Below are 27,327 nucleotides of genomic sequence, written 5' to 3'. Positions count from 1 at the left end.
AACTCTGTTCTATACTGATCCTTTTTTACCACTATGCCACTTTCGGCACTGTCAACCACTCCTCTCTCCTCCCCACTCTCAGGGACCATGTGTTTCGCAAATCTGCTCTTGACTGATCACCTCCTACATGGAAGGTTGATCCTTCAAAATTTCCTTGGATCCTTAAACCTTTTACCCCACTCCTCTCCCTGTCGGTGCCCCCCAAGGACCAGTCTTCCATACCTCTGCCCTAGAAAGACCTATGTTATGCTATGAATTTCAGTATCACCTTTTTGCTGATGACACCCAAATCTTCTCTCCCATCTCCTTCCTGTCTGACCTTCTTGCACCCTCGCCCAAGGCTTGCAACCTTGAGGTCCTCTTTGATAGCGATCTCCAACTGCAATAATTCATCACTACCACTGCCTTTGCTGCCTATATTAACCCCTCAACGTTTGGAAAGTGTGTCTTTTTTCTTATTAACCACTCTATGAAAACTCGAATCTTCACCATCTTGCTCAGTAAACTTGACTACTGCTCAAGCCTTCTCCTTGGCCTTCCACTCTACTCCTTCCTCCCTCTGGGTAAAGTCCTCAAATGTTCTACCTGCATTCTCTAGAACCTACCCAGATCCTCCCCCACTTCTACCTATGGACAGCATGGCAGTTGGCTCTCCAAATGCTTCCTTTGCAAGTTCCTTCCCCTAGTCTATGAAGCTATCAATGGTTTTGCTCCACAGAACCTGTCTGATTTTATCGCTGTATACTCACCATCTCGTAATCCTCTGCACTCAACCTCACTGTCCCATGCCACCCCCTTCATGCCACCACTTGCTTCCACTCGTTTCCCACTACTCGTCCATCACAATCAAAGCCAGCCCAACTGTGGATCTCTTAAAAAATTGACTTAAACTTCACTTACTTGCTAAAGAGGCAGCCCCCCCTGCTCTCTAGTCTATCATCCCTACTTGACCCAGCCACTCCCTCCAGAGAACTTTAATAATGTAATTTTGTATATTTATATAGTACTTGTCTTCTGTTTGAAGCCCTTCCCCCCTTAGGTTAATGTTTCATTTGTAGGTCACTGTTTTTCCGATATATACATGTTTCTGTTAGTTTTGTGTTGTGCTCACTTTCTTAAACCCCTTATGAACTGACTAGCCACTTATTCACATATTTGTGCTATTGTAAAGGCATCCTTAGTAGAAATGCCTCCACCATCTTTAAATGTGTTAATGTAAGTAATTTCTGATCAAAATTGACATCTCTGTTCTGCAAATAAATACAAATGCTGTTAAGGTACTTTTATACAGATGCCAGATATCGTCTTTGTTCTAGAATACAGTAGCTAGCAGACACGGTTTTAGGATTTGAATACATATGATTTGAACAGCTTCCGAATGATCAGATGTGGCCTTCAGATTTAAAGAAAGGTTATTCCAAATTGTTATGGCCAGAGCAATGACATTTCTGACCTCTGTTCTAACTTTATTACATTTGACAGGCCTCAAAAGATAGGCTGACTGAGAGAGCATAACAGTTTTCCTGGGCAGTATTTTAGTAATCTGTTGTTTAAAACCTGGGCCCCAAATTAAAGAAAAGCTCAGTGCACATCGTATATGGGCTGAAGATAATTTTTTTAAGCATCATATGCCAATGTAAGGTTTCAAAAGCTTTAGATGCCAAATCATGGTGGCTTGCAGAAGTTAAACCTCACAAAACAACTAAAAAGACAATACAGTATAAATATAATTGAATACATACATCAAATTATTTCTTACATCAGAGAATTTAATTAATGTAGAAAATAAAATAATAAAAAATCTAATTTCAGCATGGTTGTCCTCATAACTGTCCCCGTGTGTATCCACAATAGAAACAAAGGGTGGTGATAACAGACATAATTCCTTCTTGCTAAATTACTTTTATTTAAATAAAGTAAAGCACTGACATCTAAAGCACTGACACTGCTCATTTTTGTTTTTGCTCTAAGAATTGTTTGTATTGTTTGTTTCTTTGTTGTATGCGCCCATAAGCCTTTGGGTACTCGGTGCTCAATAGAAATAATAAACAAACAAACATATAGACAGGCTTCACAATGTACCGTGAAAAGTGAAAATTATTCTCAGCATTCAGCATTATAGCTGTTGAAATGGCTATCAACACTCTACTCGAAAACATTAACTGTTTACCAAAAGAGAACCTGTTTTACAGATTTTGCACTAGTTATACAATATTCTGCCCCTCTAAATACGCCATAGACATGCACCCAAACTGATTCACCAATCTTACACTACCACACCGTTACTGCTATGCACTGCATGTCATCTAATCATTCCCCATAGAAATACATCTAATTTTAAATTGCTCTTGTATCTGAATCTAATTTTGTAAGCGCAGGAGATATAATTTGCTTCCGAGAATGGTACGGCTATGATCCCTGTACTACGACAGAATAAGAGTACTTCTATGGCTGTCAAGATAGCTTATGTTTTTAAAATTGGGACTAGTCACGTTTTCCTAATTTGGCCAAGCAGTGAACAAAAGTCGTGGAAGCAGAGATCAGAATGTATTGTGTTCCACTTGGCTGTGCGCATTACAAAGAGCAAGTCTTCCAATCGAAATTGAGCAAAACGTTTTCAAAGTATGGCTTGGACTGCTGTTTTCAAATAAGGCTCCTGATCACACAGTATTTTGCCTTCAAAATAAGTGACAGTCATAATAATGTTGCTGGCTATATCCCACTAATTTGTGCTGATGAGGTGTTCGCTCATTGGATGATTCACCCATTAGGTCTGAACCAAGGTCCCCAATCTAGCATGGGTACACTGTGTAGGCGATTTTACCCACATTCTACGTGGTTAGCAAGAACAACAGTGGCCTCATATCCTATGTGATTGAAATAATGCATGCTTGTGGTCAGGGGCAGTGCCCAAATGTGCAAGTGACACCGCCCCCATTGAATGGCAAGCAGCCACCTAGTGGCTCAAATGGCTGTCTTTGGCGTGCACCAGAAATAGCCTAGGCCCAAAATAGTGCAGAGAAGTGTTGGTGTACAAACAATATGTACAAATGAACAAAGAATATTTACAAATGTTGTTCTCAAGTAATGTACAAAGCGCGAGAAACTACAGTTGTGGGAACACAAAACCAAAATAAGCACATCACTCCAAAGCAACTGAAACAGTAGGCTTCTGCGAAAAAATGAAATAAAACACGTGGGTTTGAGGCAAAAGCGACTTGTCTCTCTGAGCACCAAACATTAACATATAACCAGTCCATCTGCATAGAAGCAACTTTACAGAACATTCTCAAGTTGTGGGGAAGCCTGGCAAAATATGGTTCTCCTCTTCACAATGGGTGGAGAAGAGGGGGTGGTGGGAGACACTACCCAGAACTCTGTCAAAAAAGTTCTGCATCTCTGTTTTTGGGCTGTATTGAAAAACAGAAATATATTCCCTTCTATAACTCATCCCAGCTGTGCTTTGGCACAATACAAATATATCCTGCAATTTTGCCAAACAAACCCATTGTACGGGTGTCTGGAGCCATAGTGCTCTAGAGCTGGTGTTACTGTCACCTAACTCTACCTTTCCAACTCGTCATTCCCAAGAAGGAGAATGCACAATGATTCAACACTGGAAGAGGAGGACTCATAGTTAAGGTGGCTAAGTTTGAATTTGAAGGGGGGAATGATTGGGGTTTTCAAGTTACTAGATTGACACTTATGCCTATCACACCATGGCATCAATACTAGTTCTCCGTATGCACCCACCACACCCTTTCTCACACTGCTTGAATTAATTATCACTCACCTATAGCTTGTGGCGAGTGCAAAGTTTGCTGTGAAGGGAAAACTATTGGTAATAGAGATGAGCGGAGCCGTCCAGCAGTCGAATATATGCTTATTTTAGGGATGGTATATATGCTTATTTTAGGGACAGTCTCCTAGTCCCTCATTATAAATTAGTTCAAGCCCCTACAGCAGATCTTTTCCACTGAAGCACTGGCCCCGTTATGAACGGTTCTTCAGTGTTCCCATTCCCATGAAGTCATATGCGACTCCATGATTTACCGTTCCTCTGCCGCCCGTAATATCCAGGTATTACGGGGATATCGGGTGGCAGAAACGTTATGCTGAGGTTGCCGGAAGATCACCGGTAGCACCGGCGGCCTAATGGCAACCTCATAATGAGGGCAGTCTTTGGAAGAATGGCCTATTTAAACTTGTTTGACTGTTCTTACCAAATGTCATTACTGACTGACACAGGGAAATAAGGAAACAGAGCCAAGATGAAGCTGATAATAGTTCCAGGGAATTGAGAACTTTACTCTAATCATGGGCTTCTAGGCCAGACTTACAATGTTTACCTCTTTAAAGTGAATAATAAAGAATGCAAACAAACATCCCCTATATGATACCCAAGCGATTCTTTGGTAAACTACAAGCTTATACAGAGGTTTCATTTGGCACAACACCAGAAACAGGTTAGCCTTATGGAAATTGCAAAATACGTATGACATGGGGGGGAGGGTATTAAACTGCCCAACTTTGAGATGTACCACTTGGCTAGTCAACTACAGTATGTAGGTAAATGGTTAGCGGAGGACCCCACAGCCGAGTCCAGCTTGATGAGGTTTGAATGTGCTCCGTATTTCCTGAAAGAAATCATATGGGTGTCCAAATCAGAACTGAAAGGGCGATTGAGGCTGCTGGAACTAGATTGGAGGGTATGGCGCAAGGCCTGTAGGGCCATGGAAAACCCGACCCTGTGCTCCCCGCAGGTGCCGCATGCGCCGCTAGTGGCACTGGTGACAGGGGACGAACAACTGCGAAAGACGATTCGCAAGTATTGGGAATCGATGGGCATCGCAACAGTGGGAGACCTATGGCAGGAGGGGAGAGTCATGGAATTCGCTGAGATGACGGATGAAATTGGACTACACCCAGGGCAATATATCACCTACACCAGAGTGGTCCCACGGGTGAGAGAATCATTGCCTGATTCGGTGCTAGAGGGCCAACCAGATGAAACTACAGAAACAATTTATATTTCGGAGGGAGGGCATGAGGTCTCCCGGATCTATGAACTCTTGATGTCTATGGTGGGGAAGGAGGTAACACAGCTAGGACGGGATTCAGAGGAAGAAGTAGGAGCACCCATGCATGACGGGCTGTGGGAGAGTGCCCAAAGATACCACAAAAAAGGTGTCCAGAAACATGAGGTTGCAGCAGATCCAAATATACGTAACCCACAGGGCGTACATGACCACTCAGAGGATTGCCAGATTTAAGAATACAGAAACACAAGCCTGCCCTAAATGTGGGGAAGTGAAGGCTGGGATGGAACACATGTTCTGGGCGTGCCCGGAGATTGGGAAATACCGGGGGGGGGGGGTCACCCACAGATTAACTGAGAAAGGGATCCAATTAGACGTGGAATCAGTATGGGCATGTATGGTGATAGGCTTCACGAGACCTCGCGGTCTGGGGCACGTAAACAAACTCAAGGACCTGGCTTATATACTGGACAAGTGTAGGATAGCCATGGGCTGGAAGACGAGCCAGAGGCCCAGAAGGAAAGTGTGGTGGCTTGATCTCCTGAATTGGGCAGAGACGGAAAAAACAGCAGTATGGAATGAGGCGACCATCAGGGGTGGAGAGGAGGAGACGGAAACTCTGAGGGCTTGGAGACTCCTAATAGCCACACTGAATGGGTCTACCCTGGATTGGCCAAGTGACCAAGATTCCTCTGAAGACACAGAGGAAGGGGAACCTCTGGAAGACACTGCAACCGGAGGTGTGGGAGAGTGAGCTTGAGTGAAGGAGGGTGGGTTAGGGGTAGAAGTAACATGTTCGATGTTTGATAAATATAACATGTATTGTGGAATTGTTTTTGTTTGTTGAGTGTTGGTGATTTAAAATAATAAAAATATATTTAAAAAAATAAAGAATGCAAACATAATTGTGTCTGTGTAAGCACATATAAGTGTAAAACTACAGTAGGGTGTGTACAAAATACAAACCAACAAAAAGGCAAACAGGAGACAAGAAAACTGCGTAGATCTGAAGACTTGGTGGTCACCTACCACTTGCATGGATTTTGATTGGGCCGAGTGCTGCATGGAGGAGCTGTGTGCCAGAATGTGTACTTTCTCTGTGCTCGGAGGATTTTGTATCAGCACACTTTTTTATAGTGCTGATAGATCCCTTGAATCACAGATAGAAAAATGAGGCATAACTGTGTGCTGGCCTTGTTTTCAGTCATGCCACACAGCTATTGCATCGTAACTCATGGCAGCAGGAAACTCTGACATGTGCTACTTTTAGAAATGTAGAAAAAAGAGGGAGTGCAGCGAGCACTCTAGTTCCCAGCTTTGTATAAATGCTGCAATTCAGTTGCTCTTCTCCTCCAAGTGCTTTCACGTCTCTTACAATCTTCAGGGAGGCAGTCTTTTCAGGTGTTACTGATTAGTCTAAATTTTGGTCTCAGGGAATTCTGGTAGCTGTAGTCAATTCTGGTAACCAGGAACCAACTCCCCTCCAATAGCACAATTTATTTCCCATGGTGGGAGGAGGGGGGGAAACCATCAATGTGGCTCTCCTAGGTAGGGCATGGTGACCCCGGTGCCGCTGCCTCTGGAGCCCGGGACTGTCGGATGGTGACCCTGGTGCCGCTGCCTCTGGAGCCCGGGACTGTCGAATCAATTTGTAGAAAAAAGAGGGGGTGAGGCGTGCACTCTAGTTCCCGGCTTTGTATACCTGGTGCAGTTCAGTTGCTCTTCTCCTCCAAGCGCTTTCATGTCTCTTACAATCTTCAGGGAGGTAGTCTTTTCAGGTGTTACTGATTAGCCTCAATTCTGGTCTCAGGGAATTCTGGTAGCTGTAGTTAATTCTGGTAACCAGGAACCAACTCCCCTCCAATAGCACAATTTATTTCCCATGGTGGGGGCAGGGAGGAATACCATCATTGTGGCTCTCCTAGAAGAAATGGCATGTACGTGTAATATCTACAATATACATATGTTACATATCACATTTCGGGGCCATATTAAATTAAGTATTAATCATATAGACAATGCAGTGGGGTGCTACAGGGAATTTCGATTGTTTTGCATTGGGGGTTTAGAAAACAAATGGAAATCTGGATGGTATTGGATTCAGATGCTTCTTCACCCCCCAACACAAAACAAGTGGTAATGCCATACAGCCATGTATATGCATGGCAGCTGGCATAACAATGGATTCCACCTGCTTTTTACATGTGTAAACAGCTGGTGGAATCCATACATTTTCAAGCCTCTCTGGCTGCATCAAAATTAGATCTGGTCAGATATGCTGGTGTGCTATCCGTAAACAGTAGGAGCAAGAGGTGGAGTGGAATTTACTCTCCATGCCCCAGCATTGCACAGAAAATATGATAATGGGTCGAAATGCACAAAACTGGCGCGAGAGCCTTTCTCTGCCTGTTAATAACATTCAGGCCCATTATGCGCCTGCAAAAACATTTATGCCTATAACATAAGAAAAATATGTGATATGCATGACATTCAGAGTAACATGTATTCACCCCCAGTGTAAATATCGCACCCACACATGGGCATGACATTCCTACTGCTAATGCAAGTATGGGACCTAAACCGGTGCTTATATAATGCAATGCTTGTCAGAGTAGATGGAGCAAGAAAATATAGGACAGTGGTAGCTGTCATAATGCACTGCTCCTCCTAGGGACACCACAACCTGTTGCTAAAATGTGTTGTGCTACTCTTGTAACCCTTGGCAAACGTGAGGCGCACCCTTTTGTACATTACTTTTGTATTCCATCAAAAAAAGAGTCTGAGCAGAAAAGTGACACAGTAAGCAGGTGTGCTGCTTACTAAGTGCTTGAGAGCCTTGCAAAAGAAGACAGGGTTCAGTAGCAGTGCATGCTGTGATGCAACATTTCTGAACACTGATGTACGTACTTGCACCTGAGCGGCTGCCTTGATTTGTAGCCAGCTGGTAGAGTCACTACTAATTAGGACCTGGAACTAAATTACAATAAAACAGCAAAAAGCTAAGTAAACAGATTTGGATCAAAACTCTGCGAAGTGCCACTGAAATTGGATGCTTGAGTTCCGTCTCACTTCACTGCACAATTTGTGGTTGTGGAATGAGACTATGAAAGTGAATGAAGAAAGAATGAATGGAATGAGACTGAGTGAGTTGTGTTCAGTGAGGTATGGCCTAGTGTGAATATTAGCACAGCACAAGACACTTTAACGGACACGTATTCAAACTAACATACTTACCTGTTGAAGGGGGGAAGTGCATGCAGATACGATAGCGAACGTGTTTTCTTCAATTCTTTTGTAGAAGACTAAACAGATACCTCGAAACTTTAAGTTTTTAACATTTGTATGTATTTGATAAATAAAATGTGTGTATTTTTCTATAAATTTGCTGTCTAGCAATGTTATTTTAGAATAGAACTCACCTAGACAAGGTAGATCTCCCCCCCCACCCCCCCCAACCCCCCCTCTTGATAGTTACTCCATCTCACTGTCCTCTCATAACCACATACTGTTGCTTTTTTTACCTTGTAACAGCTCCAGAAAATATCCTTTCGATTATTCTGTTGGAGGAAGCTGCAAAAGAAAAGAAAGAAAACATTTACTACAAAGCTAAAATGATAACATCTTGCATGGTTGAGACGTCCTTACCAACCTATAGAGAATGCCTGGCCTAGACATTCATGGTATTAAGAACCATGGACTGTGGGCTTCTCACAGAGGCTCTACTAAAGCACAGCTGTTAGAGTAGCAAGGAATAGGAACTCTGTCTCTGTTACATGACTTCAGGACCCAGTCAGTTCACATCTCTCTTTTCCTCTTAGATCTCTGCTCTGTGACTTCTAGGGCAAGTCATCTTGTGTCTCCTTGCTCTGCAACCTTTAGATGAGGTTCATTCCTTTCTTAGTTATGTGCAGCTTCTAGACCAAGCCGATTAAGGTTTCTAAGATTTCAGTGATAGACTTTGAGATGATTATACTTGTCTAACTTTTCTAGTTTCCCAATCCACGAAAAGCCTTGGCAGTGTCACTTTCAAATGGAGAATGCTCCTGGCATGGTTATTCGACTTCTAGACTAATTAATCTTTTGCTCTGCACTAGACTAAGCCAGCTCCAGCCTATGAAGTATTTTCTAGCACAAGTACGAAGAAGACCGTAAACAAGTCAAAGACAGTAGTGGTCTTCTAGCGCCAGGGCTTGTCTGGAAATCAGCTTATTTTACCCCTGTCAGGGCTAGCAAGATCATAATCTGTGGAAAAAACCTGAGAGGATAGAACAATAGGGAGTAGGATAAAAACAAAGAAATTCAGTTGGGAAGATATGTGGGGTTGATGGAGCACATACATGATTGTGGCACTAGGTGTACATGCAGGAAATAATCTGGGACTGCCAAACCCACAATCAGACGTGACAGACAGAAGAATTGGCTTTGTAAACGGTAAATGAGGGGTGAACAAAAGGAAACTTGGAAGAGGAAAACTGAATTACAGGACCCTGCAATGGCCGTACGCGCATGCCTTCTCATTGAGGGTTGAGTTCCATGATGAGTAATGTGAGTATGGTAACATGAAGTACATGAGTTCTCCAATGGGTAATGTGGGTAGTGAGGTGAATTATATGGGGCAGGTAGTATATCACAATCAAGGTGAAGAGGAACCTAATTATGAACTCCCATACTATTAAAAGACCCAGTGGCATAGCAGACACTGTTGAAACATGTACATATACCAGAGTAACATGCATATGCCTCATATCAGGGGTGGAATGCAGTCATTATTTTGTGCTGGATCTAGAGCCTAAAGGCAGGAGACATTAGTCTAATGAAACAATGATCACAGTAGCCCATATAGCTAAGGTGAGAAGTGGAGTCTCTTGTGGGGAGCGGGAGATGAAAGGCCTGCAGCCCCATTCATAACTCTTCAGAATACCCCAAACGTGTGGTGGTAGTCGACAGAATGAAACGAGACAGTCATCCAAGATGGCTGCCTCCATGGAAGAGCTCAAAGAGTTCTGAGATGGGCAGGAATAGGTGGAATTAGCCATAGGGAATAGATTGGCTAGGGGCAAGGGATGGGATGGATCACATGCCATCTCCATTGGAAAAGCATTACAGACCCTCATTCAAAGCCCATATTTGAAGTTCTTATGCTAAAGCTATTATTTTAACAAAAATTGTTTGGGCTTAAAGGTAGTGCTTTCAGTGCCACCTAATAGCCCAAACTAAAAAGAGTCATTTGTCACTAAACCCTATTGCAACACAAACATACACACCTGTATCCTCTACCCAGATGCCCCAATATTTGTCTGTAATATGTATTGAGCTGAACCAAACATAGACCCCAACAAGCATCCAACCAGTAGGAGGTACAGCACTGATAATATGCAAGTGATGTGCAGGAATGGAGAAAGGGAAAAGAAAGTAATTGTGGATCAGTGACTCTGGTAGTTAAAGCACAGTGGTGTATAACAAAGGTGCAAAATCACAACAGTGAGCACATCACCAGTGGGGCACTACATGGAAGGCCTACCTGCAACCCCCACATGTTTGGCGTGGACTATTTTGTCACCCATAAAAAGAGTCCTTAGAATCCTGGCTGTTGTGCCCAGAGCCTAATGGACATAAGGCCATGGTTTGGTAGGCTGTACCAGATGGTACTGACCGATGTCCCAAATTTAGGGCCCTCAGTGCTCTGAGGCCTATTACACTGGGCAGTGCGCTCTTACCACCTGATAAAACCTACCAAACACAGCATTATAGCCTAAAAGTAGGAGCACAATTTATAACCCTTTTGTGATTATGAGGGGCAAACTTTGCCACCAACATTGGTTTGTTACCAGAAAATGCAAATGTGCAGTAGAAAACTCCCCTTCAAGTGAAGATGATGTGTTTGCGAAGATTCTGTTAGGTCTGTAGAAAGTTATACACGCATTTCAACGTTCATCATTATCCTGGTCAACATTGAATTTTTACTGCAATTGTAGGGAATGATTTTTATCTCTTTTTTATTAGTAATCACACAGACACCTTTTTTTTAAAGAAAGTTTATTTGTGAGAGCCATAGACTAGGTTATGATTAGTATCTCGACCCATAAAATGGGACTTCTTCTATTCTTTGTTTTTTTTTCTTACTCCGAGGTCAGCATATCTCTGCCTGGTTCTTCTTTGTACTAACTAGCTAGATTGCTTTATCTCTCCATGAAGCAACACACCATCGCCTTGAGAGAGCAGCAGTTTACGAACAAGAGAAGGTCTTGACTTGGTTAATATCCATAAACACTGAATTCACCACAGGCATCTCTATATTGGGCCAGGTAAGACATGGGATAACTTATCTCGTAAAAACTTTGCGGGCTGAATGGGAAATGGTCCTGGTGAGCTCTGAATGAACAACTGTGAGGAGCTAGCTTTTATGAGCAGGTTAAAACCAACAACAACTGAGGTGGAGGTGGCTCAAAGAAAAGGGACAACTGAAATAATATGGGATGGGCCTCATGCCAAAGTGAAAAGGTACAGACTGGTTGAGTACATTCTCTCAAGATGAGGGGTAATAGGAATGATTAAAAAGTGTTTACCGCCATAGACCATCATGAAAAGAATGGCATGGCTGAAGATGCAAAGGAGGAATTGCCTCGATATACATTGCTGGCCATGTTTCATGAATTCTCTTACATTAGAAGCAGGTGGTAAATGGAGAAAAAATATGCAATGTCCTCCATAAGCTTTCAGGTTTTATGCTCACCTGAGGCTTGACTTGGACTGGAGATGCAGATGCTGAATCGGTCCAGTGTCTGTGTCGCAGTCAGGAGACCAGAATAAAAAGACAATCCTCTCTGGACGCCACCCTGTCTGGTAACGAACACACAGACAGGGTAACTCCCAGAGTGAATCTCCAATGGAAAGAAAAAACCCCAACAGGGAAAAAAACACTTAAGGTAGACTCTGGAGTTCCAGCTAAATTGGGCAATTGAAAGTGAGGGCCAAATAAGGTAAAAGGAGAACTTGAAAATCCAAGAGGGATGAAGGCTGGAGGACCAGGGAACAACAGCAAGAAGGAAGACAAAAAGAGCAAAGAAAAATGCCAGCAAAAGGGTCCAGAAAATAACGAAAAACCAATGGGTCCAGGAATTCAAAAGACAGGGATGGAGGAGTCAGAATGAATATCAGAAAAAGGCCAAACGCTTGGAAGATAAATCCAAGAGAACTGAGCTCAGAGGGTACCATAGCATTGAGACGCAAGGATTTGCGTCTACCTAAGCTTGATATTGCCCACAGTACATAGAGCTGAAACATGGCCGCTGCATTGACCCTGAAGTATGTGCCGCCATGATGGATGGGGCACGTACACCGGCAACAGGTGTAATACGGGTGCCATCTTGGAGGAGGAAAGCAGACTTGTCGCTGTGTTGACATAGGCGACTAGAGAGGGATGCCTCCAGCATTGCCATACGCTCCATTGGCGAGCATGGGGATCTATGACATTAGCCCATAAGTAGGTTAGGGATGAAGGTTCATATAAAATGGTAGGTAACAACTTTCAAGCTATACATAGGGAGGGGATTTCCATTAAAAATTTGAAATAACATATGGGTATTCCACTGAAGAAATAGTACACGTTAATGTCCTCTGTACTAGCACCCACTAGCACCCTGCAAAGACCCTTCATTACAGACACCCAACATTTGCCTCCCAATACACACCTGAACAATAACAAGTATCCACTCTCAGCTTGGTATCCTCTTCTGAACCTTCACACCACAAGCAGAACAACACTGCAACTGCCTCTCTACGAGTATGCTCACACATGGTAGGTGCCTCTGGGTGTAATCTGGCAAAAAGCAACTTGACCCGCATGCAATCTCCGGCTGCAACATACATCACCACACTTCTCTAGTTTCAAAGAGAAGCCACTGTACCAGTTTCTTCGATTGGCTACTGTAAAGAAGGCATGGTATGAACAGTAAGACAGACACAAGAGACCACAGTTCAAGGGTGTTTATTGAACTTCAAAAAGGGTTTGAAAAAACGCCCATCTAATCCTAAATCTACAGATGGGAGCAAGCTACGACCATCAAATAATAATAACGCAGTCCTAGTGGTGTCTTGTCAAAATAAAAGGGGCCATATAATAAACCTATTGCCAGTCCTTACCTCTTAATAGAAATAGTGAGGGAAACAGTGTTAGCAAAACGAAAGAAGTGTTCACAAAATGATATGTCAGTATGTTCTGGCTGTTGGCCTCTCTTCGTTTTCAGCACGGGACTAGGCGGTTCACTCGAGTGTAGCAATATCTCTGGCTTTTTTAGCACATGGATACAGTTCAATCTTTAGCATCAGTGCCTTCTGTGCCCAAGTCTCCTTGACTATCAAAGTGTCTTCGTGCAGAGGGCCTGATGCGACAAAAACAAACAAGTTCTTTTCCTCTTTCAGATTTTCACACGTACAGTTCTTTTCCTCTTTCAAATTTTCACAAATACTCAATTCAGGTGATTCACTATTCAGCCCAAATCCCTCTCAGCTGGACTCAGATCCCTTTTAACACAATTAGTCCCCTTCAACTGGGGTCAGACCCATTTAAATTTACATCAAGTATAGTAGACTTTCGAATGTGCACAGGGTTTGGATTGACCCGTCGCAGGACCACTTTGATTTTACAATTTCTTCCCTTTAATGTTTGTCACCTTTCAGTTGTATACTTAACAGAGACTTTCGAATAAGCACCCACCTGGTGCCGGACCACTCTGTTTAAGGTATCAAATCTTAGCTTCAAAGTTCAATCACTCATCTGCTGTTTAAATTATATTTGCGTCGCTTGCCACATACGCTTCATGCACTGTTCTCTTCAGTTTTCTCTATACAATGTTGCAGCTTGCAAACTTGGCTTCAACACAGGCCGGTCTGGTATCAGTCTCCCCAACTCACTGGCTGTGCTGACTTCACTGGTGCTGCTTTGTTGTAGGAGCCAAGGACAGTACCACTGTGGCAAATGATTCTCCCCGCCTTGGCTATCGACGCGGACCTGCCTCGAGTACCTCTGACACACAATGCAGGTTTTTTCAGCTTTGATTCCAGGCCTTATGTTTCTTTATCACGAAGGCTCATGAAAGTAACGGTCTTTCTCTAAAAAGGTCAAGGGCACTTCCCACCTTGTAACCCTCTTCGGCCTTGCTGTCTTTCTCCTTGTATTAACCTGCCATCTTGGAACTGCTGCTTCCTCATGTGCTTTGCCTTGCTAGTTCACTGCCTTCTTCCGCCTCCTTCGCAGCCCCCTATCTTTATACACCTGGGTCATGTTAAAAAGCTGTAGGTGTGTGTAATGATCAGTAATTGCCTGAGCTCAGGGATAAGGCTCGGGTCTTAGTCTGTTTTCTCTCACTGTGAGCTGTCCGTGAAAAAGTGTTTGTGTTGGAAAAGGGGGTTTGGGGGGTTGAGTTTGGAAGTATCCTATCTGGTAGGATGGGGTAAAGGTGTTACAGGGAAGGGGATACCGCGCCTCGCCGTCCGGTGTCCCACTTCCACTCCCTGAAGACCCCTCATCCAGGTGATCCTCCCACACTAGTCCACCCCTAGGAACTGTATCCAAAAGCGATGGCCATGTCCTGGTCACCTAGATGACAGATCCCCAAGGACTAGCGGGTGAGACACCTTCAGGGTTCTCACAATACCCACTGCCTTGTTAGCAACAACCTTACTTTCCTCCTGCTCCCCCACTAACCACCCCAACACCCTCTTCTGCAGGACTCACATTACTAGTGCTTCTTGTAAAACAGTTTGTTTGACAAAAATAATGTTTAGTGAAGTATTTCCAAAAGTAACTAAAGCAAAGTCACTTTTACAAAAAAGCACCCTGAAGCTACAATAACTTTATCACTTCTGTTGTCACAGCTCAATATTTTGCAAGATCATAGATTTTTCTTTAACAATAAGTAATAACATGCAATCTTTCAGTCCACTCTCAACTCAACTGAAACCTTTGGTATTCCACAGGACAAAGCAGTTTCATTCACATCCTACTCTACCCTCTGCTGCTTTACTACTAGACCTAAAACACGGTATACATTCATGTAGAGGAGTCATGTCCTTGCAGACAGGAGTCACACCCATAATTTGGTGTTCACGTGGCCCAAAGTGGAACCCTACTGCACAGTTTACAAGGTTTGTGCAATCCAGCAATCGATTAAATTATAGGCAGAGGCTGAGAGAGGTGACTATTTGACCAGGAGTTTGCCACTGATGAGGAGACTGTGCATGGTGGTGGTAGTAGATCCCAGAAAAACATATTCCATCTTAATCTTTGGTATCTGTGCTGGGGCACTGAAACACAGTTCCCAGGGATGCCTAGGTATGTGTTGCTCTGCATGGCCAGACACTTGCAAGCAGAGCCCCTAAGAAGAGCTAAGTACATGCATTTACTCACCGTGGTCATTGTATCTGGCCAGATCCTTCTTGTCAATGTAGAGGTCGTGGTCCGTGTCCAATTCCCAAAACTTGCAGTAGATGACATAAAAATGTTCATAGGAAAAGTAATCTGTAATCTGGTTTATGTCATCTTCTTCTTCCAAGAGAGCTAGCGTCTGAAACAGGAAGCAGCAGTCAAGAATAGTTTCCCATTGGCTTGTAGCTGATTTGTAGATAATTGTATTAAAATTGAAATTATGCAGAAAGAGAACGTAATAATTGGTGATTTAAAATCTTCACACATCATTCCACATACCAGAAACAAACATTTTGTATATCCTGATTTTCAACCAAAAGTCAGGAAAAATGCTTCAAAACATGCAAAATGCCTGAGCAGGGACTGAAGGTAGGGAGCATGAAGGTGTAGATGCTGCTGTAGTTGAAAGTGGATTCCTGATTTATTGGGGCATGTCAGCTGTGGGAGTCCCATTGCCTATTCCATTGTTCCCGGTCTTTCCTGTTAGAATCCAGGGGCATGGTAAGGAACAATGCACCTTGGGGTCCTTTCAGACATTTGACAATATTTTCCTTCCCCAAATGGAAACATATATGCTTAGCATGAGCATTTCTATTTTACATTTCCATCTCACAACAGAGCAGGAAATATAAAACGTGCATTTGCACTGACAGGCCCTTTCAGGCCAGGTACTGCAGATGCATTCACTGACCTCAAGTGGGTAGGTGATTGACCCCAGTCCACACCCCATAAGGGACCATTAGCCAATGTATACCTATGCGTCAGTAATGGGCCTCGCACATATGGATGGAGGTGGCTGGATGCTAGTCTCTTGGCAGACCTTTGTACACTTAAAAGTCCCTTTTCAAAATCGGGGACTTATGAGCTGAGAAATGCGAGCAAAGATTAATGAGGGTCCAAGTGCTGCGGGCAATCTGCATTTTTATTTGTCAATTGGCCCAATAGAGCCAAAACATACTTCTGAATATGTATTATGGTATGTGGTTCCCGGGGATTGATGGACTGTTGTGTAGTCGAACACTCTTCCAATCTTAGATCATACCAGGTTCTAAATTGTCGTTGGCATGGATCCCTGCATGGGATCTTTATGCAGAGGGAAGCTAAAGGCCAGATTTGAACATTTCTCAAAACTCTTGATGAAGGCTCTAGAATTATGAGGGCGTGAGCTTGGCAACACCATTATCAGTGTCAGTTGGTGTCTCCCTTCTAGATTGTAGGTATTTCAGTAAACCACTTGTGACACTTGAATTTCCAAAGCCTTCATCTGCACTACCATTGAAGATTCAGCCTGCTCTGGATTACTTTGAACGCCATAATCTGCACTCCCATGTCAAGAGATTTTGCTGTCGTATGGCTCAATATCTTATTTTGTCTTAGGCTACTTTCTCCTAGGATATGTTAGCCACTAGTGCCCTTCAGCAGACATTTCTAGGCTGCCAAGACATTGATTTTATCATTCATGAGCTTGTCTGAAATTCTTGGGGTGGACCTCTATGGCATTTAAACACAACAGCTCATCAAAGGATTCCCTTCCCCTTTACTTCTTTGAAAACTACAGCATTTCTGGAGGTACGCATGCCACCAAGAGGGACGAGAATGCTCTTGCAAGAATTAAAGTTGAAGAAAGCAAAACAAGGACTCTTCTGAATCCTCTATATACCTTCATCAATAATGATCTGCAAGATGTGGATGTTACCCAGCAGATACATTTCCTGACTGAAAGGAGGAACAGCGTAGGTCGATGCAGAGTGCCCATTGACTCGGTGGAGGTGTGCAGAGGCACACTTGCTTGATATTTAATCTTTCATAACACACGCTTTAAGCGTGGGACCGGGATTTGTGTTGCTCTGCGTTGTCTTGCTTCCAAGACAAACATGTTACCTCTTAGGTATCCTCCCAGCACAATATTTACACGTTTCAGTTTGTTGAGGGAGCAGGGGTTTTGGACGGCGAGGGTTTAGCCTAAAGTGCATATCAATCAACAATAAAAATAAGAACATGGGAGACCTTACCTGCAAGAAGTTGCTTCTCCTCATCTCTGTTAGCGTGATCCTGCCAGACCAAGACCTGTTGACTGTGTAGAATATTCTTTGAATAACCTACATCAACAAAAAAGGATTCAATGTATCAAAATTTCTGCTCAATTTTTTGTAACAAACTGCCATGAATTTGGCGATGTGCTCTTTTATTATTATTATTATTATTATGGTATTTGTTGAGCGTGGACCTAGCTTCGAGAAGCAATGGAGCGCTTTACAGTGGTATACACCAATACAGATACACAACGGAGTGCTTTACAGAGGTGTGCAACATTACAGATGTATAGCGCTTTTCAGTGGTAACAACAGAACAGATATACAGAGGGGTAGGATACAGAGGGGGCAGAGGAGGGGTACAGCTGTACAAGGTGGCGGGGACAAAAGGGCAGGCGGCATCTAGCGAGTCAGGTGGCACGAGGGGCGATGTGATGGCCTAGGTGTTGATGAGGAGAGATTTCTTGAAGAGGTGGCTCTCGAGTTCTTTTCTTAATTGTAGGAGTGTGGGAGAGAGTCTGATGATGACGGAGAGGATGTTCCATCGTCTTGTGTCAGAGGCAGAGAAGGCTTGTTTTCTGGTTCTTTCCTTTTTGCAGTTGTGGATTTCAAGTTTGCATGTGTCCTGGCTTCTGGTGGTGCGCTGTCTGCCGGAGATGCAGAGTTCCTCTGCGAGGTATCTGGGCGACTTGAGGGCAACTGCCTTATAGATGATGCAGCAAGACTTGAAGGTGATTTGTGTGTGCAGTGGGTGCCAGTGAAGCTCGATGAGGGCCGGGGTGATGTGGTCGTAGCTGCGCAGACCCTTGATGTGGCGTGCGATGGGAGGTCTTTTAGGAGTGCATTGCCCCCATCCAGGTGGGATAGGATCAGTGCTTGAAATGTGGATCTAAAGCTGTCCGAAGGGAGCAAGGGGATGATGTTTCGCAGGAGGGAGAGCTGATCCAAGCGGTCTGCATTATTTTAGCTAGTTGTGTCTTGAAGGAGAGGTTTTTGTCAATGTGGAACCCAAAGGGACTTGACGCAGGAGGAGATCTTGGTTGTGAAGCACTCAGAGTTCATGGTTGATAGCCAGGTCTGTATGTCTAGTGGTTCGGTATTAATGACTTCTTTTATTCTAAAAGATCCTCGATGGGCATACTATAAATACATGTGTGTGTGTACAACTTACAAGGTGGATGAAGCAGCATTTTTACTGATAGAAATCTGTGTGCCTTATCTACTGATTGTAACTTGGGGCCTCACTAAGGAATGGTGGTAACAGTATAATCAAGTGTTATTTAGAATACCATCTATTCTTAAAATACCACCTAATGGTTGGAATAACATAGAATATTTACAGCATATATGTTGTGAATGGCGTAAACCATATCTGTAAAACCATATCTGTAAAGAGGCCCTTAATGTTAAGGCATTATAGAGCTGCTGCGGTGCAGGGGACTCACTATGGGCCAGTCTCCTGTATGAATTATTGTAGTGCTGTGAAGAACATCACTGCCCTGAACTCTTCAGAATATTGCCTCGGCTCATGATGGTTGAAAATGGCACAGCACGCAAATTAATGGAATGGTAACGTGCCTTTTTTCCAGTCTTTTGACATAAAGGGTATTTTCAAATTCAAGGGAGGACTAGTTTAGGCCCAGTGTGACATTCTTGTTCAAGTGGTGGGATCTTCGATGCTTCAATTTCTGGTTCTGTTCCTTCTCTGGGCAGATTTCATTCTTTGCAGTGACGGGTTCTCTAACTGTTTGAACACCACTGGATTTGACTTTCTGTGTGTGAAATTGCAAATAAAGCATTTCATGCAAATAACAGGTTTACCCAGCATCACATCAGATACAGGGCAGTGCAACTGATAACTGCATGTGGAAACAGGCACGGGCCAGACAGTGCACACAATTTATCAAGCGGTCAAAGTGAAAAGGGGGAGCACCATGGAATAATACTGTACAAAGGGTGATTTGGAGCAAAGTTAAAAGGATGCACTGGTAAACAGCCAACTCTGCCTTCATTTGCAAGACATATTCACACTGAAATGTTGATTCACACTGAAATGTTGAGCCATACCGCTGACACTACCAGATGTTACAAAATCATTACTTATGAAAACATTTTCAAAGGCCTTTTGTCATAAAGTTCAATTGATTCATGTGTGTTAAAAAGGGCAAAAATGCTTGTGAATAGAGATTATACTCTGGAGTAAGACTAAGCGGTGAACAATTTAAGGTCATAAGGATCGGTATGTGGTTCTTTACTATTTAATGACTACATCAATGAAATTGCAGAGAAGCCTAGGTTCAACTAGGATAAAATATGGATCTGGACACAACACAAAGTGTAACCACGATTTTGGACTTTTTGAAACAAAGGAATTGCACACAGGCATGAGAACATTTGTGATAAATGGTGCATTTCTAAACCCATGCGACCAAAACATGAGTTAAAATGAATGTGCAAAAAATTGCAATGTGCACTTTTGATGCATTGGCGGGACATGGCCTCCAGGTCCTTGTCCTGTACTCCCTTATGTGTGTTTTGCGTTGTTTTCTGCACAGGGGTCCACGTGGGACTCCTAGCCGTGCAGCTCTTCCTCTTTTTGGTTGGGGTGAACAGAAACCCTTTGCAATCCCTTATGGCACCCATGGGTGGGGGTACAACCCTGTACCCCTAGTTTATGTTTTTGGGCATCTGTGTGTGGCAACAGAGCAGCGTATGTGCTGGTGACGACTCCATGTGGAATTTGACAACACGTGCTCTGAGTATCTTTCATTTTTGGGATACCCAGGTCCTGCCATAGGAATCAGTGGATTCCTGATAGGAGACAATATGCCCCCTGTGGCCCATTGGTTTCAATTACCCGTTACCTGGTTTTCATAAAAGTCTAGGTAAGCCCTGACTCTGTCCCTTCCCCTGACTGGCTGTTGGGTGGAAGAACCATACATGGCATTGTGGGAAAGTCCAGGCCAGACAACGCTGGAGCCTTCCCGGTGACTGTATGCTGTGGGTACACCCTTTGGGGTGGGACCTGGGTAAATGGAGTGTGTGATCAATATACATTCCATGTTATGGGTGTTTGGTTCTGAGTGTGACACAAAGAATGAGACAGCCCTGCCTGAAACTGACATGAATGCAGCGTGGTGTGCTGAAAGGCTGGGTGCTTGCCCATATCCACATTCCTTGTTATTGGTGTCTGGGTGGAAGTGAATGGCCAGAATGCACTGTGAGCCTGATTGGCTGCCTGTCTGCATGAATGCCCTTCTGACTGATTGAGCTTGGCTCAGCAGTGTGAATGAGGGACCTATCTGTATATCTGGGGACCTCTCACTTTCCAAATTGTTCAGAAGCTGAAGTTGAAACTTGAAGCTGCTTATCCTTGAAGCCAAGCTGGAAGAAGAAGGTTTGCTGCTGCTCTCCGTCGATGAAATTCCAAAGCTGCTGTGTCTGTCAAGGACTGATCCAAGAGAGGACCTTCTTTAGGAGATCTCTGCCCGAACTACGAGGGAACATCGTGCAGAAGCTGATCTTCATCAGGGTACCCTGCAAGTCAGGCCCAAAAGTCTATCGACTAGAGATGGGGTCCGCCAAGAAACATTCAAGTAAAGCTCCAGGACATCGAGGGTGTCGACGTCCATCATCGTCGACCGGTTTCGGAGGATTTCAGTGATCACTGGAAGCCTGTCGAGTTGTGTTGCCCAGAAGCGGGGACAGCTTGATGCTGTGCTGTTCGAAGACCAGAGCCGCAACGCTCCACCACTGCCTAAGAACACTTAAAAGAAGGGCTCCCTTGCCATCACTGTTGACCCCTTTGTCCCGCCGGAGAAAGTCGAGGTCGCTGACGACCGAGAAGAATCTGCCGGTGGGTTTCCCGCCACCTGAAGTCCACAAAGACGCAGACGAGTGAAGATCCAGCCATGGTTGAGTCCTGATCATCGATGCCAACATCGACACCCGCTGCCGGGCCTACACTCTTCACTGAGCTCTCTTTGCGGCACCGAACTCTGTCATAGATCGATCGTCGACGAGCACCGTGAAATTCAAAGCTTCTGTCCCGACGACGGTGTTCACATTTTCTTTGTGGCATCTCGACGACCGTGGCTCCTGCTTTAAAGGGAGTCTACTAACGAGGAACCCGTCGACAAGCTGTCGAAGAAACACTGCTAACTCAGGTACATGGGGTTAGTGGAACATTTGTGACCAGGAAACAAGACTATTTGAACATAAATGGACTAGGCTTGTTAGTACACTTTATTACAGGTTGCCCAGGTGGGGGGATCCTCACTCAGAACTGCCTCTAGGTAGAGGGGGGCCAGCATTCTGCCATAGTTTAACCCAACTTGTATTCCTTCCTATGTCCTGTGCTGATACACAGTACTGTTTGATTTGTATGCCATTAGGAACTGTCAGCAGTTGGTGCATTTTAAAGGAGTCAATAACCAAGTGTGTTAGCACAAAACAGTGTGTGGACATTCCTTTACGGGGGGCTTGGGGCTACACTGTACTTAAGAACGAGCCTGCATCACCTCCTGAGAGCTTAAGCCTTGGTTTCTCGTCCATAGCTACCATATAGAGAACCTTGGCTGGGGTGCTCTTTGCTTCTACTCTGCCATATAGAGGGCAGGAGTACAGATAACCCCCCTCCAGTCTTTACAGCACTTATCAAACCACGCATGGCAAGCTCGGGACCCACATCTGGGCATACCTGACCCACTCATGGTGACTTCAAATAAAAAAGGTGATGGATGGAAGGTTTTAAATGAATGAATCATAACCTCTGCATTGCACCTGGACAACCCTACATACTAAGAGGATTGCCAGTGGTTGAGATTAATTCAAAGGTTCCACAAACCTCATAGTTTGGTTACAGTTTGTCTCCCTGTGTGAGAGAGGGTATGCTCAGACGTGGATCCCTTGCTCACTGCGCCATGGGCAACCAAGCCGCCTCTTACTTGTGAGACCCAACAAGGCAGACACATGTCTGGAATTGCTTGCATTTCTGTGCGGAGGGGACATGGCCTAGCAGTTCGGTCTGGACTGCTCATATTGGTGGCAGTACCAGACCGATTTGCTCACTGATGAGGTCCAACAAGGCTGATATATGTCTGGAGTTGCTTGTGTGTCTGTGCAGAGGGGACATGGCCTAGAAGTCAGTGCTGGACTGCTCCTATTAGTAGGAGTACTAGACTGATCTGCATATGCCTAGTCCTCTAATACAATGCCTCATTCGGGTTAAAATGGTGGTGTGGTAGGTTTCCCAGAGCATTGGCGGTGGTTCAGTTTAATAAAAAACCTTACACCCATCATATTGTTTGGTGCTAGTTTGTCTCCCTGTGTGAGAGAGGATATGCCAAAATTTGGGTCCCTTGCTCGCTGCGCCATAGAGTACCAAGCTGCGTCTTACTTGTGAGGTGCAGCAAGGCAGACAAATGCCTATGATTGCTTCTGTTTCTGTGTGGAGGGGGATTTCTATGTTCATTCATCCCCAGTTGTTTTCGCTGCTTTTTTTGCCAAAATGTTTTGTAGGAAAAAAACATTTCTTTTTATTTGGGTGGGGGCGGGTGGTGTTCCCTCATCCCCTCATCCCTGCCTCCCCTATTATGTATTCCCTATACACCACCCCCACCCTACCTCTTATATGCCCCCCATATTCTTTTATTTATTTGTCGGCAAAACCTTTTCCATCAAAAAATTAAAACAGGCAATGAATGAATGTCGTACTGGGGACGTAACATGGCCTAGCAGACTGATTTGCATTTGCATATTGCTGGTCCATAAACCGCACATTTTCAGGTATTTTTCCAGTTCAAAATCATTTGGGGTTCTCAGACTAGGGGTAGTCCCCGTCCCTTATCTCACCTCCAAATGGGCTACCAACACCCTAGCCCAGGCTTCCCTATTCAACCCCAATGCTTCTTCAATCTCTGTATACAACAGCCTTACCCTAGGTGGGGGCTAAATGCTGTAGCCTTCTCTAGCTCTCTCCCTCAGGGGTTTCCTAAGGGACCTGACGGGTTTTGCCAGATGGTTCTGTCTTGCTCTTTTTAAATGGTTAACTCCGCAGATGGACCTTGTTTTCACACACACCCTCTCCCCCTTGTCACTCCTTCTGTCTCTTTCTCCTCACACCATCCTCTGATCTTACTGGTCTCTCCCACTTCTCCTACTTCCACCCTCCAAATGATTACCCCCTCTCCCTATCTGCTGCTTCCTGGTCTTACCTCCTCCCTCTCCTCTCTGCACTCCTGCCCCTCTCTCTATCTCCCCGTTTCTGTCTCCGCCCTCCAACTCCCTGCGGCTCTGCCCTCTCTCCAACACTCCTTGCTCCCACCACTACACATAACTCTACTGTTCTTACCCTCCTGCCCTCCACTTCCCTCTCTCTCTCACACATACACAAAAACAAACATGTTTTTCTCACTAAACTCCACCATTTTTTCTACTCTCAACTCCTCCCCTTTCTACTCTCACAACTTTCAATTCAGTCACTCACACAGACACACAACACAATTGGCGCCACCTTCTCAGACCCAACATCACTTTCTCTTTATACTCCAGCAGGCTCCTGCACCTCGTTCTCCACCTGGTGCACTCTACCCGCTTGGTTCTCGGTCCACCTCTACTGCTCTTGACCTCAACTAAACACCATTAACACATGACTTTTATATCCAACCTAACCTGCTGTGGAGTTCCTCCCGGATGTCCAAGCTCTCCTTGGCCTATCTCAAGCTAAGCTATTCCCCTTGGGGATTTGGATTTCCCCTGGAAGTTTTTCAGAAGGCTTCTAGCCCAACCCCCTTTCAGTCTTCATTTGGTACCAGATTTATGCTCTGCCTGCTCGTTTTCGCTGTGGTTCTCCTCATGTGATCGTCAGTTTTGTTTCTAACTGGGTTTGGGGAGGATTTCTGTATCTCGCCCGCTCACCTACAGTCTCTTTTCGCTCTCAATCCTTTTTCTTTTGCCTCACTCTTCACCTGGAATCTGTCTAGTGTTGGTGGTCCAAGTGTCGCCGTCTCATTTTTATTGTCCAGGGAAAAGCCCAATCCACTCCACTTCTGGTCTCGATTCCATTTACCTGGTTCTCATCCAGGTTTTACTGGTTGTGTCCAGGTGCATTCTGGAAATTGAGGTTTTAAAAAAGAGGACAAAGAGACCGGCACATGACAGAGGATTATAGGTATTGCAGCAAGGACAGTGGTACCAATATCCCTGCACATGTTCAAACACTCTTTGGGGTTAGGGGCTAGGTTCTCTCTTACCCCCCCTTCATTTGACAGGGTCACATCCTTGAGCCTGCCGCAAATGGCAGATACAGGCTAAACAAACAGTGTTGTGGAAGGTTGACCAGAGCACTGCCAATGGTTAAGATTAATAAAAAATATCAAATTAGTTGGTTTTAGTTTGTCGACCTATGAGTGAGAGGGTATCCCTGGACGTGTGTGCATGGTCACTAAGCCAAGGGAATTGAACTACACCTCACTGATGACACCCAATGAGCCGGAAACATGTCTGCGGTTGCTTGTCTTTCTGCGAGGAGGGGATATGGCCTAGAAGCATGGCTTACATTTGACTGGTCCCCTTCTGTAATGGCACAAATGGGCTACAAAAGGTGGTGTAGAAGGTTGCTCAGATCATTGCCAAGGCTTACAATTAATTCAAAACCTTCCACCCATCACAATTTTTGATTATAGTTTGTCTCCTTGTGTGGGAGGGTATGGGGATGTAGGTCCCTTGCTTGCTGCACCATAGGAAACAAAAGCTGCACTTCACTGTTGAAGCTCAACAAGGCAGAAACATGTCTCTAGTTACTTGTGTTTGCTGCAGAGTGGACATGGCCTAGCAATTCAGGCTGGACTTCTCCAATTGATGGCAGTACCAGACTGAATTCCATATGGCTGGTCCCCTTCTGCAATGGCGCAGACAGGCTGAAAAACAGTGGTGCGGAAGGTTGCTCAGAGCATTGCCAGAGCTTAAGAATAATTCAAAACCTTTCACCTATTATATTGTTTGTTATTGTTTTTACTCTTACATTTTCCACTTCGTTTTGCATAAGTTGGAAATTGCATGCACGGGAGCCCCAACGTTAGGACTTAGGTGCTTGCAACCAATGTGTACTTTTTTTTTACAAAATGAGCCAGAATTTTTGAGCTGTAGGCCAACGTTCCCTCACATGCTTTTTCCCTCTGTTACCTTCGGGTCTGAGCGAAGGCCGCAGCTACCAGGCATACTCCTTCCGTTCCACAGCGCAGAGGTGGTAAACTTAGGTGAATGGGACCAAGAGGCAGATGATTACATACTCTGTTCTTCTGCTGTAATTCAGGAACCTCTGTGGTTTATGTTTAAAGCCTAGAAGTGTGGGCCAAGTAAAAGAATGCATGCTTCAAGGCTGTATTTATCTCCCAATGCTCAGTTCTCCTCCCCTCAAAGCCATGACACCCCTTCATTGAGCATGCATAATGGGCATCTTACATTCAGAGAAGAAGTATCATGCCTCAATTGGCTCAACTTATAATGTTACAGTTAAAACAGTCCTTCTGCTTGGGGTTTTGCACCAGGCTGAAATTCCTCAGGGCCCATTTGCGGGACAGGCCACACTTTGAAGACTACTGCTATGCAGCCAGCAACAAAAGACTGCTCAGCAATTTAGTCTTTCAAGAGGTGGGAAAGGAACACTGCACAAATTAACACCAAACCTGGTGATTATATGTGTCTTTATGTATCCTTCTCTAAAGCATAATCCAAGCCAACAAGGTGCCGCTAAAGCACCATCAAAAGCACCATCAAAAGAGCGAAAGCTGAAAAGTAGACATTAACAAAATGTTATAACAGCTGCAACTGGAGAGCTGCAACTGGAGTTTCATGGAGTGGGTGGCTACGTGGATTGCAATAGAACTAAACATATTCCACCGGGCGTGTAGTTTTAGAATACAGGATCATGACATAAGAACTTTCAGGGGGGAATTCCTGTGTAAATATGAAGACGCTCTACAGTTAAATGGTGGTAAATGCATGGAAGGGCAAATATTGTGAAACATTAGTGACCTTACCCCTATCTCTAATTTGGCCAATGCATGCTCATGTGTCACAGCGACACTTCAATTGGTTTCCAAGTGCATCCACAATATTTAAATTGGGCACACAGAAATCGAGGCACTCCTCATACTGGCAGGGCTGGCAACAAGCCATTAGCTTATGGCTTTCTGAATGTCCCATTACTGGTAGATGGAACAAAGGCTGTATGCTGCTATGTCATTGCCACAATATACTTAAAACATGTATTTGACATAAAGTGAAGGGCACACAAATCATGTATCCAAGTTTCTAAATCCCATGCTTGTAAATAAATACATTTGTTATGGGCTGAGAACCCATCTATGGCACGATTTAATGGTGTTTTTCTGCGAGCCGTGATGGCAGCATGGACCAAAAGTACTGAATCAATCATGCCCTCTGTGTAATGCACCCAGGGAGTACCTGCCCATCTTTTAATTATGTTTCCCTGTTTATTCCAGACAGAGAGCATATGCTAAAACCTCTGCTGTGGGAGATGGGGTTTACGCAGTATAGACCTGCCCTGGCCTTTTTGCTTTGGGTGGAATCACCCCGTGTGGGGTGGGCTCTTCTGTCCTTTTTGAAGAATGCATTATTTATGAGGAAACATTTAATGAAATCTATAGGAATGTGAGCTGATTATTTTTATCTGTATTTTACGGTTCTTATCTTGTTTGTATATGCTTTTGTAACTGTTATCACTATTGTTTGCAATTGTTTTTTATGGACATTAGTCTGATTTTCCGAAATAAACGTACTTATGATAGGAATAAATACATACAGA

General features: G+C 44.2%; 1 protein-coding gene across 3 annotated transcripts in view; it reads right to left on the bottom strand.

Annotated features, from left to right (window-relative positions):
• The window catches only part of PPP2R3A (protein phosphatase 2 regulatory subunit B''alpha), a 564,984-nt gene that overhangs the window by 57,807 nt on the left and 479,850 nt on the right, over positions 1–27,327 (bottom strand). For all 3 annotated transcript variants that reach the window (XM_069618015.1, XM_069618017.1, XM_069618016.1), the window contains exons 6-8: positions 17,478–17,564; positions 15,448–15,604; positions 8,561–8,609 (exon numbers count right to left, since the gene is read on the bottom strand). In XM_069618015.1, the coding sequence (XP_069474116.1) occupies positions 8,561–8,609; positions 15,448–15,604; positions 17,478–17,564 (293 nt within the window). The remainder of the gene's footprint in view (positions 1–8,560; positions 8,610–15,447; positions 15,605–17,477; positions 17,565–27,327) is intronic.

The sequence above is a fragment of the Ambystoma mexicanum genome, chromosome 10 (genome assembly GCF_040938575.1).
Source record: "Ambystoma mexicanum isolate Mex_15411 chromosome 10, UKY_AmexF1_1, whole genome shotgun sequence".
Taxonomy (NCBI): Eukaryota; Metazoa; Chordata; class Amphibia; order Caudata; family Ambystomatidae; genus Ambystoma; species Ambystoma mexicanum.
The sequence above is the reverse complement of the archived record's forward strand: the minus strand, read 5'-3'. Positions and strand labels throughout refer to the sequence as shown.